This window comes from Xyrauchen texanus, chromosome 46 (assembly GCF_025860055.1).
Source record: "Xyrauchen texanus isolate HMW12.3.18 chromosome 46, RBS_HiC_50CHRs, whole genome shotgun sequence".
Lineage (NCBI taxonomy): Eukaryota > Metazoa > Chordata > Actinopteri > Cypriniformes > Catostomidae > Xyrauchen > Xyrauchen texanus.
Window position 1 is genome coordinate 6290798 of NC_068321.1, and position 16949 is coordinate 6307746.

A 16949-nucleotide genomic window follows, 5' to 3' on the forward strand; every position below is an offset into this window, starting at 1 on the left:
AAATTCTAAAATTAGGAAGAGTTCAGAAATCAATATTTGGTGGAATAACCCTGATTTTTAATCACAGCTTTCATGCATCTTGGCATGCTCTGTACCAGTCTTTCACATTGCTGTTGGGTGAATTTATGCTACTCCTGGCATGAAAATTCAAGCAGCTCAGCTTTGTTTGATGGCTTGTGGTCAACCATTTTCCTCTTGATCACATTCCAGAGGTTTTCAAAGGGATTCAGGTCTGGAGATTGGGCTGGCCATGACAGGGTCTTGATCCGGTGGTCCTCCGTCCACACCTTGATTGACCTGTGTGGCATGGAGCATTGAACTGCTGGAAAAAATAATCCTCAGAGTTGGGAAACATTGTCAGAGCAGAAGGAAGCAAATTTTCTTCCAGGATAACCTTGTACGTGGCTCGATTCCAGCCTTGCTGTAGCACTCCCAAATCATCACAGATCCTCCACCAGTGGGTGCAAGACACTGTGGCTTTAAGGCCTCTCCAGGGTTCTGTCTAACCATTAGATGACCAGGTGGAGGATAGGCATAAAGTCACCCAACAGCAATGTGAAAGGTAGAGAGCATGCCAAGACGCATGAAAGCTGTGATTAAAAATCAGGGTTATTCCACCAAATATTGATTTCTGAACTCTTCCCAAGTTAAAACATTAGTATTGTGTTGTTTAAAAATGAATATGAACTTGTTCCCTTTACAAAAAGCTTCACTAGGAGATTGCGCTGAGAAAAGCACTTTGGAAACAATCCTACATTGTGACCAGCTGCGAATATGTGTGTAACACTTCAATGAACATTGACCGGAATTTATAGCTTCGGCTGGTGAGATCATTGGATGCACCTGTGGCCAGGCTATAAATAGACGCGTCACCAGCGTGTCGTCAGATAAATTTTTTTCAGAGCCCGTTCTGTGTGTGTGTCTCACAAGCCTGTCACAAATTTTCTTTCCTCTGCTAGGAGTTAGAATTTGGTTAGGCAGTGTGCAGTGAATATTTTCTTCTCGGAAAATGCAAAGAAAACGTCTCGGGTTACGTAGTGTAACCCTTGTTCCCTGAAAAAAGCGGAACGAGATGCTGCGCTTCTTTGCCACACTGGGATGTCCCAGGACTGCTCTTCAGAAAATAATATATCTGACGACACGCTGGTGACGCGTCTATTTATAGCCTGGCCACAGGTGCATCCAATGATCTCACCAGCCGAAGCTATAATTTCCGGTCAATGTTCATTGAAGTGTTACACACATATTTGCAGCTGGTCACAATGTATGATTGTTCCCAAAGCACTTTTCTCAGCGCAGCATCTCGTTCCACTTTTTCAGGGAACAAGGGTTACACTACGTAACCCGAGACGTTTTCTTTGCATTTTCCGTGGTTTGAAAACATGGCATCTTTTTAGTTATTTTGACCAGTTGACATTTTCTGCAAATAAATGGTCTAAATGCCAACATTTTTATTTGGAATTTGGGAGAAATGTTGTCAGTATTTTATAGAATAAAACAAAAATATGAATTTTACTCAAACACATACCTATAAATAGTAAATCCAGAGAAAGTGATAATTTTGTAGTGGTCTTTTAATTTTATCCAGAGCTGTATACTGTATATCAGAGTATCTGCTAAGAACTTTTGATGCCAGCCAATGTATCCAGGAACAATAAAGTTTGCCAAACAAACTTGAAAAGATCCAGTCATCTCGTTTCTGTGTTATTTTGCACTGTAAACGCAATGAACTATCCATAATAATGTGATATGGGCTAATGGCACAATCAAGTCAAATGAATGATAAACATTTGTTAATTTTAGCTGCTTTTCAATAAAAAATAAAAATAGTGTCTTCTCACTGTGGGCACGCAAAACGGGAATAACACAGGCTGATTTTGCCAGTGTGTGGTATACACTGTAGTTGTGGATAGAACTCTGCAAGCTTCAGGAAAGTTTATACCTCCATGGCAACAAATCGCTGTTTTCATTGGCATGGTACACTGTACACTTGTGGGATCAACTAAAGGGGTTGCTAATGCATCGTTTTAAATTGTTTTAATTTAAATTGTTTGTCGTTTACCAATTCAAAATGTTTTGAATTTGGACAGTAGGACATTTTAACGGTCAAAAAACTGTAATTTCCAGCTAACGGAACCCTGACATATATAGCCTTGGTACGACATTTGCATTAAACCTTGTTCGGCTTAAAGTCAACCCAAAATTGTTCTTTGCACCTAATTAGGTAGCTAGCTTAGGCAAAAATGTGTTTATGTGAAAATAAGATGGAGATATAAGGGTGAAAACTAAACATCAGAAAGGTGTGGACACTTGGAGTGGAAATTTGTATTTTGTTTATTTTTTACGTTTTTGGATAGTATGTATTTTTGGTATGTGATGGTGTTATCCCACAATTTAAACATTTAAACAAATCCTATCGACATACCATGACCTAGTTGTCCTTTTTCCCGCAGCAAAGCTATTAAAAAAATACAAATTAGGCAATTAGTCTGTTCTATCTGTATGTAAAGCTCATTAAGAGGTGTCTTTTGGCCTTATTGACCTCCCAGCAGGCTGGCTTAGATATTGATTTAACACCATCTATGTTGGCCACAAATATATTGTGTGCCTGGCCGGCTTTACCTGTCACTGACAGTGATCGACTGGCTACATTTACTGCCGTGTGCTTGAGGAAGACTGTGTGCTTACAGCAAAGGGCAACCTAAAAGCATAAGTTTATTTATTGGCCAACTTGGAGTTGGAAATATCAGTCACTGCCAGGTTGACAAATGGCTTGACAGGCCAGCACTGCTGCCTGTAAAGCATCGGCAAGGTCGAAGAGCCTTATTTTTATGGAAATAAAAGCAGTTTCAGATTAAGAGTAAGGTCTGAAATACCTATTTCACAAAGCTTTGATTGGGTGTAATGACACCAAAATAATTACAATCTGTTGAACCCTGAAAACCAGCTTCCATGTAAAGCAATTGTCTTATTTGAAGTCTACCAGCAGGGGCTAACTGGCCCATGCTAACCAGCCAGTGCAACTGAACTCTTGACTGTCTCTGTATGCATCTGTTATATGTACTTGAGTATCATAGTACTCAAGAATAATTGTTCAACTGTAATGCACAGTTGAGAAAAAGTTTCCGTTGAGGACGGGCTAATCTATTAACCTCATATGTATTTACGACATAATATTCACACGGAAATCGGCATGTTGCTTTCAAAAGTTAATGTACACTGAAATAAACCCCATGCTGCTAAATTATTGACAAGCACTTTCCTCTATCAGACATTTTTGCATCAATTGAAGAATTAACACATTTCCATCTAGCAGTTCCAACTTTAGCCAATGGGGGCAGTGATTAGAATTTCGGTAAGCATAAATAGAGATATTTTATACTGAGATAACAACCTCTGCATTTTTACCATAGGAGAGAGCATAACAGTCAACTAACGTGTTACGACAGGGAGTCAACCATTTGTGAATACCATACAAATGATTGGGGTGACCCATAAACTAAAACCTACCCCTCAAAAAATCGTCTGTGACTTCTCTTATAAAACAGTAATTGTAACATAGTAAACTCCACACATAATTCACTCCAAAAGAATTGTTTAGTGTAAAACATGTTGATGCTTACTGGACAGGCAGTCGATTCATTAAGTGATGAACTGTTTCCTCACAAAAGCAGTTTATTCAGCACACCAAACATCTCCTCCATAGACATTCATTAAAAAAGAATGGCCTCTTGTCTCATCGCCAGTGTTCCGCCCATAGAATGTGTGACCGATGTGTTATGCTATTCTATGCTAAACTTGTAGGCTCCCCCATCAGATGGGCTCTGGCATAAACTAATTTCATCAGCAAAAGTTGCAACCTACTTTCACCGAATTCACAGTGAGGTCAGTCTTGTAACCAAGTTATGAAAAATAATAAGACATCCTTATTTAACCAACAACAAATACATGATAATACAGTCCCAATTCTTTATAGAATAAATCTAGATCAATTATAGGCAAACTATGTGAATCTTAAGATCTCTAATGACCTCTTGAAAAGAAGATAAAGGAGTGAGGTGTTCCAGTCAACTTTTCTGATCCTGGCCTGCTATAAATCTATCAATTCCTAGTATTAGTCTAACTGTTAAGGATCTGGGTAGCCAAGTCAAAAGTTGTAGGTTAAGTCCCAAAAAATGGTCATCCAGATCCTGGCGGTTTATTCCATCACTGCTGTGCCCCAATCAAGTTATCTGAAATTGCTCGAGGGGTACTATCCCTCCAATTAGTGTAATTTGCACTTTGAATGTCAACTTGTTTGATTACAAGTTCTTCCATAAGTACAACCAAACAGACTCCTTAGGGAAAGGTTCTCTATCTAATCTCTGCCCTAAGCCAATTATTCTTCCACGCTGAATGTCCACATCTTTCCTCGAACAGCCTAGAGGGGATCTCTGAGTTCATACCCTCATGTCCTCAAGCCATTTTTCTCTCTCTTTATCTCAGAAATCCTTGCTCTTTCCTCCCTGCATCCACACACACTCTGCAGCCATTAATCCTGTAGGAACGGCTTCTGAACCCAGTTCGCATCCTATGCCACAAAGTCTGGCTATGATAGACATTTAAACAATCAATGGCGTTAGCGTCTAAGTGGGACTATTACTCCTAGAGGGTCCCAGAAATGGCATAACGAGCCATTACCAGTTGCATATATTTGCAGGCAATTATAAGATAAGCGTGGCCGCAGACTGAGTGGAATTACTATTGATTTGCTTGGAGACAGCAAATCTCTTAAAATGGTCGAGCGTTTTGTTGTTCTACTGGCTGTTGTGGTATATAAGCAGACTTATGTGCTTGGGAAAGTGAGAAGCTCTTCAGAACTTCTTGGTGGCGGTGCTTCTGCCCTTTGACCAGATGTCATTGACATAAACACCGAGCTTAGGTACTAGTTCTCACCTGAACGGGGTCCTCAGGGTAATTAATATGGATGAGAAAGACGTTGCTGTCTGACCCCCACCCGACTCCCCAACATTACAGTGCTGCCACATCAACCCATAGAGTCCCATTCTTTAGAAAGAGGAAGGTGAAACGTGTGCTTGTACCATAATACATTAAGTGTACCAATGTTGAGTAAATGACAGAATCTCCAATTTTGGGTGAACTATTCCTTTCAATATTGTGTCAGAGCACTCCGAAAGATGACAAGCCTTTGAAAAGGAAACAGAATTGTGAAAATGTACACACAAATGTCTATGCTTCTAAGCAGTTAATTAACTCTCATGCAAGCCCGTGAACCACTTCTTAGACTACTATAAAGAGTTCAGTTTCTCTCTTATTACAAAGCCTGAAAGGCAGCATTGTATTGATATTCCTCAAATGTTTTATTCTTCTCAACAAATTTTTGCAATAATTTCTGCTCAGATCACTGAACATATAGACACTATTTAAACTTTAACTTTTGAAATTGGAAATTATACTATTGTCTTACACTGATAGAATATTTAGCTTTTAAAATGTTCATTGCGATTTGCCTTCTTTCTTACATATGTTTGCATAACAAGTTGTGATTGGTATTCCTTTCATCTGTGGTCACTTTTATTTAGACAGGTTTGTGTTTTACATGTTGCACTGCCAACAGACAGGACAATGGCAAAGGGGCTTTGATTTTTCTTTTACACAGAAGCAAAGCATAAAACCTAAACTGGCCTAAAACTTTATCACTATTCTTTTGCTGCCTTGCAAGCACTGGTATTTCTTACAGGAAATTACAATCTAGATCTTACTCAAGTGTGGTTTGAAATAGAGGCCACATGTCTGAGATACTTTACACTCATCTGTCACTTTAGATATCACAAACTTTCAGCCAGTCTGTCAGCACACAGTCAGTATGACTTGAAGAATTTTGCTGGACTGTGTGTTTCACACACATGAAAACAAATAACTGGTGTGTCCAATGATGTATTAGAGAGATGCATGTAATAGGCTTGGGATCAATGCCTTTTTCACACATCAGAAGATTTTCCAGATGATTATCGATAAAACTGTTTTTTTTTTTCAGATATAGTAAATAGGGCTGCTTCTTGCATCAGAAGATTTTCCAGATGATTATGAATAAAAAGTTTTTTTTTTTTTCAGATATAGTAAATAGGGCTGCTTGTTGCACAACAGTCTTTGTCTCTTCAAACATATTACTCAACACAACTTTGTTAAACTGTGAGTGGCAGGCTAAAATAAAGTGGGTCGCACACCAGACAAGTCTTGTGGATGATATGACACGTTATAAAATTAAAACAATTATTTAATTTCTATAATATAAGCACACTCCGCCAACGCTCAGCGTCAACATTATGAAGAGCAATGGAGCTTAAGTTGCATAGTTTTCTATTAAATTCAAACCAAATCTTTATCAAAGATGATTTATTCTAGTATAACTGGATGATATATTGTGTATAAGTATCTTTCTTAGAGTGTACTGTGTGTGTGTGTGTGTGTGTGTGTGTGTGTGTGTGTGTGTGTGTGTGTGTGTGTGTGTGTGTGTGTGTGTGTGTGTGTGTGTTTTGTGATTTACGAGGACAATTTTGTAAGTTACAAACTGGTAATTACAAGGTTATTATGCTATAAATGTGATTTATGAGGACATTTCTAGTGTTCCCATAATTCAAATCGCTTAAAAATCATACTAAACAATGTTTTATTGAAAATGTAAAAATGCAGAAGGTTTTCTGTGAGGGTTAGGTTTAGGGGTTGTGTTAGGTTTAGAGGATAGAATCTATAGTTTGTACAGTATAAAAGTCATTATGTCTATGGAAAGTCCTCATAATGATAGGTAGACCAACGTGAGTGTGTGTGTGTGTGTGTGTGTGTGTGTGTGTGTGTGTGTGTGTGTGTGTGTGATCACACTAGCTTCAGTAAATGGTATAGCTTCTTGGTATGTCCTCTTTTGGTCTCCCTGTGCTATTACGGCAGACTGTTAAACAGAGGCCAACTGAGTGAATTGGAAAGCACGCCAATTGGGCTTCTATATTTTAAATTTCGAATTTAAAATTCAGCTCATTTTAATATATAGATGCCTCAAAAAATATATTGATAAAATAGCGTGATGATCAATAATCAATATATCAGTATTTTATGACATCCCTAGTATATAAAGTTCAGAGACCCCACAGTGCACCAGTAGATCCTCACATCCATATTACTAGTGTAAGCTTGGAAATGAACCCCGGAAGCATACTGAGTATTCAGAGTTACCATGGAAACCAGTCACCTGACAATACTCTAGTATATAGCCTACAATGCTAAAACAATAAAAAACCTAAATTAAAATAAAATGTACACAGTTGCATACATACAATTGTATTTTTGTTTTTAATATTTTAAAAGGACTTTAGAGACTCTGTTAATTACATTAAACATGTCATATATTCCTGCTTTTATTAATCCACCAGGTGCCGCTCGTTCACTGACAACAGAGAGTGAGTTGGGACATAGACCTGGAGGAGTGAATTGAAGTAAGAGGGTGCTGTTCCACAGGCTATCCTAAAGTCCTGAGTCAAAGCCTTGAATTTGATGCGGGCAGCTACAGCTAACCAGTGGATTGAAATCAAGAATGGGGATACGTGAGCCCTCTTTGGGGGATTGAAGTCCAGATGCGCTGTTGCCTTCTCAATAATCTGCAGTGGCTTAATCATGCTACTGTAGCTGTGAGGCAGGACAACAGAGCATTACAATAGTCCAGTCTTGAGATGATCAGAGCTTGGATCAGGAGCTGTGCAGCATATTCAGACAGGATGTTATGAAGTGCAAACCTGCAAGACCGGGCGGTTGATGAGAAGTGGGCAGTGAAGTTAAGCTGGTCATCTACCACCACATCAAGGTTCCGAACGGTCCTGATTGGTGTTAGTGTAATTACACTAAGATAACTAGTGAGTTTGAGGTCAGATGGATTGGCTGGTATCACGAGGGGTTCTGTCTTGCCAGGTTGAACTGAAGGTGATGTTCCTTCATGGTTACAGTGGTTACAGTGAGGCACTTATAATGGAAGTGAATGGGGGCCAATTTTTGGAGGGTTTAAATGCAGAAATGTGAAGCTCGTAATTTTACAAGAGCACTTTCATTAATTCTTTAAAACATTTACATGACTTATTTGAGCTGTAAAGTTGTATAAATTGTCGTTTTTACCATCATTTTAGGGTTTACATGGGTTTGTCGTCATTGCAAAACAAATTTTTTAATTGGATATACCTTTATACAGAAAAGCTAAGAAAGCGATTTAATCACGCTAAAATCATGTTAACACACATATTGTTTGTCTTGTGGCAATACGTTTGAAAGAGTATGAATTTTAACGTTTATGGATTGGCCTATGAAGTGCCTCCCTGTAACCTAGAATGGACAAGTCAAAATGATTTTTCGTGGTTATCAAAATTATGCCACAAATGCTGTTGCTTGTGCTTAACCCAGAACATTTATTTAATGACAAAAAAAGAACCCCAATTTTGAATATAGACAAACGATTCAGTTCATCCAGATCCTGTGTGTGACATTGAGATTCTGAGGCAGAACTAAACAGCAGTAATGTATGCAGTGCACACAGGCAATGATAGATTTATCTCTACACTCATAAATCACTCCACCAGCACAGCATCTGTCACGCTTCTCTGTTTGTCCACATCATCTTCTGCAATCTCCATTTTATTATCACTTGATAAATCCCTTCTTCACGGCTTTAAAACCATTGAATTAAAAACTCCATTAAATGACTTCGCGTACTCAATTTTATTTCCAATGTTGAAGTATTTCTTATTGAAACAAGTTGGGGCAGGACATATTGTTGGACTTTAACTTTTTTTTTTTTAAATAGGCTTCAGCCAAGAGCCTTTAGTTTATTTCAGAGCCCAGAAATGGGTTGCGCAATCGACAAAAGTTATAAAGATACTTGTAAATGGCTGCAAAGCTGACAGACATGGCCACAAAAAGCCACAAAACTCCTGTCCATACTTGTCTGTGTGACAGATTTCATCAGATGCTGAGAGTGGTGTTCGTCTTTCCTGTGAGTGATGTAGAGAGAATCTTGACTAGCTTGTGTCTGATCGAGGTAGTATGCCGTATTCTGTGCTTGAGATGAGAGGTGCTAAAAGCCGGGGATCTGTGCACTGTCGGAGGACGGAAATACTTTTTAAAGGAACTTTTTGGATGAGTGGAAAGGTAATCAATCATTTAAACTGATATGAACCAAATTTTATTACCAACTATCTGTCCTCATATTCCAAGGAATAAAGTGACCTCATATGTCTTCAGAAACTCATGAACAGAGATGTTAACTCCTTCAAGTCTTTAGCTGTCACTTTAGGGCCCTTTTTTACCTCATTGAGCATTCTATGGTGCCCTTTGAGAGTCATCTTGGCTGGATGGCCACTTCTAGGGAGAGTAGCCACAGTACTAAATTGTCTCCATTTATGGACAATTTGTCTAACTGTGGACAGATGAATATCTAAGCTCTACGAGATACATTTTTGACCCTTTCCAGCTTTATGCAAAGCAACAATTCTTGATTGTAGGTCTTCTGAGATCTCTTTTGTGAGGCATGGTCCACGTCAGCAGATGCTTCTTGTAAATAGCAAACTCAAAATGTCTGAGTGCTTTTAATAAGTCAAACTCATTTCATTAATTGGATACCAGGTTTGCCAACTCCCATATTTTTCAAAGGGTTCACATGCTTTTTCTTGCCACTGTATATATATATTTTACCAGATGAGGTTAATGTGAAATAAGGTTTATTATTTTTCATGAGATATGATGTTGGGGACAAGATGTATGTGCCGACAGGGGACGTTTCCATATATTCTCAGTTTTTCTTTCATGCTCTCGCTTTAATTTAAAACACTTGATTATCTTAATATAACAAAATATGAACTGAAGTGAGGATAAAAATATGGATGAATAATATCAATGTCAAAAGATTTAGTCAGTAAATGTTTTATTTCACTTTTACAGGCTGCTGCTACTGCAGACCCTATTCATTTTAAATGACTTGAACACAAAGGGATAAAAAAAACAAAAACTATTGGCAACGATCTGCATAGATTTTTGCAGGTAGTTCCAAAAAGCAACAACTGGCACAGATTAATCTGTAACACCTACCTCTAATTGCAGAAACCTATCTGCTAACTTCTCAGCTGGCAAGTGTGATTGTAAATAAATAACGTCATGTCCAACGACACCCACGATTGGTTTTAACCTGTCATCAAAACTCTAGGTCAAGAATTTCAGGGATGTATGCAAAATAGAGAAATGTTGTATAACAAAGCAAACACTTTAGAAGAACAAAAATGTAATTTCATCATCATTTTCAATTTCATTCATCATTTAGGCAAACTAAATGATCACCCAGCATGTATAAATGAGCCTTAAGGGTTTCTCACACTTAAGAATTAAATTCACACTGTACCTGAATTTAAAATGTTTCCACTCAATTCCTCTTTTAATTTTCATCTTGAATATGATATTGTTGTAATATAATATTGTTGAATTTTTTTTTTATTTAATCTCAGCTTTTTGTGGTTCAAAAATCCATTACATTTATTGCAATTCTGATTGTGTAGCCTCAGTCAATCTAAAGAAAACAAAATCCCATTTTGTTGGATTATGTTTAGATTTTTTGGTCAAGCAACCTTTAAGCAACTCACTGTGTTCTCTTCCTCTTGACTGTTGCTGGCGTCTTCACTTTTGCGATACTTGTCTGAGGAATGTGAATCTCGCTTATGACTGGTATCTGTTCCCTCCATCGGTCTCTCTCCATCTGACAATGAGGCAGACAACACAAATTTCATCATCAGGATTATTTGGTTACATATATATTACATGCAGCACACTGAATAAAATCACAAGTCGGCACTCTAGTGACTCTTCAGTGCACAAGCAAACAGCTACAGCCAGAGTGAAAAATGAACACTTATCAAGCACCAAATGCAAAATTAAAAAGAATGGGCCAGACCACGGACAGAAAGACATTTCAACTATATCCATTACAAAAATCAAGCTTGTCGCAAATTGTCTATTGTTGCCAAAGGTTTGCTGCAGTTTCACCACTGCTGGTGAAGAACTAAAAACTTCTGGCAAACATCTGCGGCGAATCACAAACTCATTTGCATGTAAAAATAAGTTTGTCAGAACTCTCGATTTTTTTTAAGGGATGTCAGGGTCACAATTCATCAAAAAATAAATAAATAACAAATTATGTTTGCATAAAGAAAGTAAATTCTATTTCAAGACTATTAAGATTTGTATATATTTTGACATTATTTTCATAACAATTAAGTGCCCACATAAACTATCATTACCATAATGTCCAGACATTTTAGTTGAGTTATTTTAATTTTTTTGGTAAATCTCATTGTAGAGCAGAGGAGGGCGGGACGGGCTGGAATGATGCACGCCCGGTCCCCAATCAGCCTGATGGGGCACATGAGGGATAAAGGCGGCCGGTGACGACAGTTCGAGAGAGAGAATTACGGGCAGCTGCCCTGTATGTGTTTGTGTGTCTTTTTATTTAATTAAATATCATTTATATTGTTAAGCCAGTTTTCGCCTCCTCCTTTCCCTTTAACCCCCTTATACTGGAGCCGAAATCCGGGAGGGAGGAGGGATGCCTGTCGTAGAGTCCTCGACACTGCCGTCCACCAAGGGGAGAGCCGCTGCCATCTGCCAGGGGACGGAGTAGCCCGACCACCCGGACGCGGGGAATGGCCGCAATCCGCGAGGCGAGAAGGGATGGGACTCCCCGAACACATGGAGCGATGGAGTCGCTGCCAGGTGCGGAAGAGTGTCCCCACATGCCACCAGAAGAGCGGAGGGGCATTCTGTCCGCTGGGGGTCGGAGGTTTGACTCCGGTCTGCCCGGGGAGGAGCAGCTGTCATCCGCTTGAGAGTGTGGAGGAGTGATCGGGGACCACGCAACGGCGCATCAGAGAACCTGTGAGTGAGCTTCTTCTCTCTCTCCTCTCTCTCTCTCTCTCTCTCTCTCTCTCTAGAGAGAAGGAGGACAGGGCCAGGCTGGAATGACTCATGCCCCATCGCCAATCAGCCTGATGGGGCGCGCGAGGGATAAAGGCGGCCGGTGACGAGAGTTCGAGAGAGAGAATTACGGGCAGCTGGCCTGTATGTGTTCGTGTGTGTCTTTTTATTTTATTAAATATCATTTATATTGTTAAGCCGGTTCTCGCCCCTCCTTTCCCTTTAACCCTTCACATTAGATACTAATTACTATCTAATTACTGTAATAGAGGGACTTTTTAAAACCTTTTTTTTTTTTTTACAGTTTTAGTTTTTTTTGCTCAACAAACTTAAAATAATGTTTATATTTCCTCTTTATTCATTGTTATTGTCATTTTAGTGGTCACAGAAACACAAACAGACATATAAGCAAATGTATTTTACATAAATTATTTTATTTTAAGTAATATCGTTTTTAAGCAATAGTAATATACTTAAGTAATTAACTTAATTAAAAGTCAGTAACTGTTTTGGATCCTGACTAGAGCACAGAGTTCTGTCACCAAGAAACCAGCAGCACTAGGTCACTGACACACTTCAGCTGGATTATGGAATTGTCCTCCACTGACTGCCATTAGTAAATTGCAATCACTCAGGTGCCATGGGGAGCCATGGGGGGAAATACTTGGAGGCGACAGATGGATAGAAGATATTTTGAGTATTAAAACTAGCAGAGGGAATACAAGGCAAATCTGGCACAAAATCTCATCCTTGAAACTGGAGCCCCTGATAAAAGAAACTGTATGCCAAAAGAACACAATATCTTAATATACTGTCTGGGCGTTTGTGTCTGTGGGGCGATTATAGCTTTACCTCTTTATAAACAAAAGCAAAAATGCTAAGAGCTAAAATAATTTAAGAAATAAATTAAGTTGCACTAGACTATATCCTGAGGGAATAGAGCTATACAATATAATTAATGCTGCTTCTGTAATAAAAGATTCTCTTGATAACTACTGACTATAGAGGAAAGGCAGTTATAGTCACAGCCAGGAGCTCTAAATAACATGTATATGTGTGAGTATATGTGTTTGTCACTGCAAAATGCACTATTAATGTTATTCTGTGCCTGAAGCATTTCTTTTACACAGCAAAAAAAAAAAAAAAAAAAATATCTAAACATCCATAAAACAAGATATATTTACATAAGAAGAAAAATTACATAAAACATACGTTTTATTTTCAGAGAAATTTAACAAAATTTAGTGGCATTTATTCTTAAAACAAGAAAAAACAAATAGGCCAATAGGCTAAATAAACTTAATTCAATTTCTTACCCTATTGGCAAATAGTTTTTTAATTTTTGTTTTGTTTGTTTTTTGTTTTACAAAGCAGATTTCTCAGGAAACAAGTGCCATGCCACTTTGTAGTAATTTGATGTTGTTTAAGGATGTTTAGATATTTTTATTGGAAACAAGTAAAACTGATTTTCATTACTCTTGAAGAAAATGAAGTGTAGGCCAGAAATATCTTCTATGTGAAGTTTAGAAGTTGACCTGAGTGAGAAAACTTGCAATAAGGCTATTATGCGTGCATCTGTGGCAATGGTGAGAATGCCACTTGCATTACGAAATGAATTGCGGAACACAACAGCATATAAAATCAACCTTAAATAGTTCGAAGCATTTCTAGAAATCTTCATCATTGCTAAAGTCAATTGTTTAAAATACATCCAATGGTGCTGGTCTGGGATAATTATTTGGCATCATCATTAACATTTTTGATGTTGTGATTAGTCACCTGTAAAAGTACATTCAGTATTTTTTTTATTTTAAGTGAACTTTAAGCTGACTTTTTAGAGTGAATTAGGGTTGTCATCTGTCCTGTATTTTGGACAAAATGAACCCATCCGCACAGGAGGCCTATTTGTCCCGTATTGACATGGTGAAACGCTCAAGGGGGATTCCACTTCCTCATCCCCCATTGCAAGACAAGTGTCCTGTATTCAGGTGGTAAACATATACCAACCCTATGGAATGCAGCATCATACAAAAGCTTTTAGTTAATGATAGTAACTACTGATAGTACTGTAGAAATGCTATGACAGGAGAATATGATTAATTTACTCCTCTGCTGACAATGTATGATAATAGGGGGTTACCTTAATAAAGTGAGTGGTATTCGGCTATTCGGCTGGTCATGTGATCAACATGGCAGCCCCTATATTGGGGGGTTAATCCTTATGTTGAGTAAAGAAGCATTGTCTAGGTCACTGACAATGAACTTAAATAAACACTTCCTGCAATTTTTATCCTATCCAGAGTCAGGTATCAAATGTCAAAACAATAAAAACATAAAGACAAATACTATCTCAGGTATTAAGGTTGCTCAGATAACATTCTTTTTTTGGTGGTGTGACATCACTCTCCACCCCATCTCGCTCAAATTGATCCAAATCGGTGTCATTCGTTTGTGCTCGATTTGTGCTGTTGAAAGAAACCCTGTAACTGTGATCGTTTTTAAAATATAACAAAAAATTAAAAATTTAAGAACAGTGACTTCACTGTCCACCCCCTGTCATCCGAATAAAATAAAAGCTAATGTTTATGTGTATTTTCTTTAAAGTTTCAGATTTTATTATCGATTTATCTTTTGTTGAAAAAGGTTGTGCATATGAGCTGACATCACTTCGGATCAACAGCTGAGAAGTATTTTTTTAAGTCTGTAGTTTTGACTGTACCTGCTAGCTAAGCAATTTGCATAAATACATTTTGATTGAATGAGACGCGATAAAATTTGCGCTTTAAAGAGCAGTGTAACTAAACTAAGCCCAGACAAGCTTAATCAAATGCGCTCCGGTCCAGAACTGGACCACGGATTACTGATGCTGTTGTTAAACTCACCGCTGAGTTTTGTGCAGAGAGTGCTCAGATGTTTAGATTGTGACTAAATGTTAATCAAACTCCATCGGCGGGTCAGTACCCGCCCACTCTAAACACTGAATGTGCTGAGAAACTGTCACCAGGACACCCCAGGAATTCACATAGTAGAATAAACAAACACGGATAAGCTCCAGTCACAACGTGAGTCTCGACGACATCCCAGATGGCCTTTGTTTTTGCAGTATCGTAAAGAATATTTTGGATCATGGCTTTATCACTCCATAACCAAACACTCTAATTTGAACATCCTTTGGTGTAGAATCCATGTTTTTTACTGGGATATTTTACAAAAAAATATATCTACAACCACAGACTGAACATTAAATGGTATTAAATTATTTCCTAAGAGAGAGACTTCAGTAAAGGTCATACTCCAAATTAAATGATATTAGCATCAAATGCACTTGCAGAAGTGACATTTTAATGTAAATATAATCAGCAGCTTTTCTCCAAAGTCACAGCCTCTTATGCAAATGTCCCTGCTCAAATATTCATGAGTTACCAAGTAAAAAGGAATGGAATTTGAACATTGCAGCATTTACTTCTTTTTACATTTCTAAAAATGCATAGAGGACCCCAAAAATATTTTGACACTTTTTTCGCTCAACTGTATAATTTCTGTTTTCAAATACTCACCCTGCCTTTCATTGGTCAAAAAAATAGATAGTCTTGTCCCCTGGTATATATGAAACATTATCTTGTTGAGCCTTTGTGAGGTACACCATTGTTTAATGTTTATTGAGAGTGGTATATTCAAAGTATAGTGGGCCATAGACAGACAGACAGACAGACAGACAGACAGACAGATAGATAGATAGATAGATAGATAGATAGATAGATAGATAGATAGATAGATAGATAGACAGACAGACAGACAGACAGACAGACAGACAGACAGACAGACAGACAGACAGACAGATAGACAGACAGACAGACAAACAGATAGATAGATAGATAGATAGATAGATAGACAGACAGACAGACAGACAGATAGACAGACAGACAGACAGACAAACAGACAGATAGATAGATCTAAATCGAATTTGATGGACACAGAATTATATGGCAGCATTTTAGTGCCATAGTAAAATAAAAAATCTAAGATTTTGAGAATAAAGTCCCAAGTGCCCCAAGTGAAAAGAGACTGTGGCCATGTCTCTAGATTTTCTGTTCTGGAGGTATGAACTCTGTTCCCTTTTTAATGCTAAGTCTTGGCTTGTTTTGCCATTTTTTACATATGATCGCTTATAGCTCATAGCAGATCTCTCCTCATTCGGCTGGTCGATTTTATACCTCATTCATGGGTGTACAACAAATTGTACAAAACATGTTATGGGCCACAGCTTTGGCAGAAGAAGAAGTCCCTAAAGAAGGAAAATCCCTAAATGAATGTCAGAGCAATCGTAATAGTGGCACCTTACTAAAGCGAGCACCACTAATTACTAGTCAAACCCTCACAAGAAGCTACAATTCAAAATAATTTACAATTGGTGATTGCATGCTAAGTGTATCACAAGGTGAATCCAGGTGTATTCAATGTACCACACACTATGACGGGTCTCATAAATTCAGAATAAATGAGATAATTATTGCTGTTATATGCTGTTATTGTGAGCAGTGCTTTAGTGATCTGGAAGCTCTAGCAGATATCCACAAATGTTATTACTGAAATTCAAGTGTGGGATGAAAGAAGAAAGGAACAGTAAACAGAAATGTCCTCATCCAAATATTTTAAGGATTGAAAGAAGATTTAAGATAATCCAAGATGATGCCAATGTGTGAAGAAGTGAGAGGAGCTTAAATATCACATCTGGCCACCTACACAGAGAAGTGAGTGGACTTGATTCCAGAAATCAAATGCTGACAGCCTCACAGTATAACACTGAAAAATAGCTGCAAATGACAATCAACAGGATCTAGGAAGATAAGCAAATAAGTCAACAGTTGCCACATTTTTGCCTGAATATATATTTTTGCCTGAATGTTATGGATGCTGAGGATAAGGTTCTTATCCAGTGCTAAAAGCTTTACTTGAAA

At 38.0% G+C, this 16949-nt stretch overlaps 1 protein-coding gene across 1 annotated transcript in view; it reads right to left on the minus strand.

Moving 5' to 3' along the window:
• Positions 1 to 16949, minus strand: part of LOC127638538 (N-acetyl-beta-glucosaminyl-glycoprotein 4-beta-N-acetylgalactosaminyltransferase 1-like) — a 225042-nt gene that overhangs the window by 145589 nt on the left and 62504 nt on the right. Inside the window, exon 2 of the mRNA XM_052120103.1 lies at positions 10665 to 10777. Within this exon, the coding sequence (XP_051976063.1) occupies positions 10665 to 10777 (113 nt within the window). The remainder of the gene's footprint in view (positions 1 to 10664; positions 10778 to 16949) is intronic.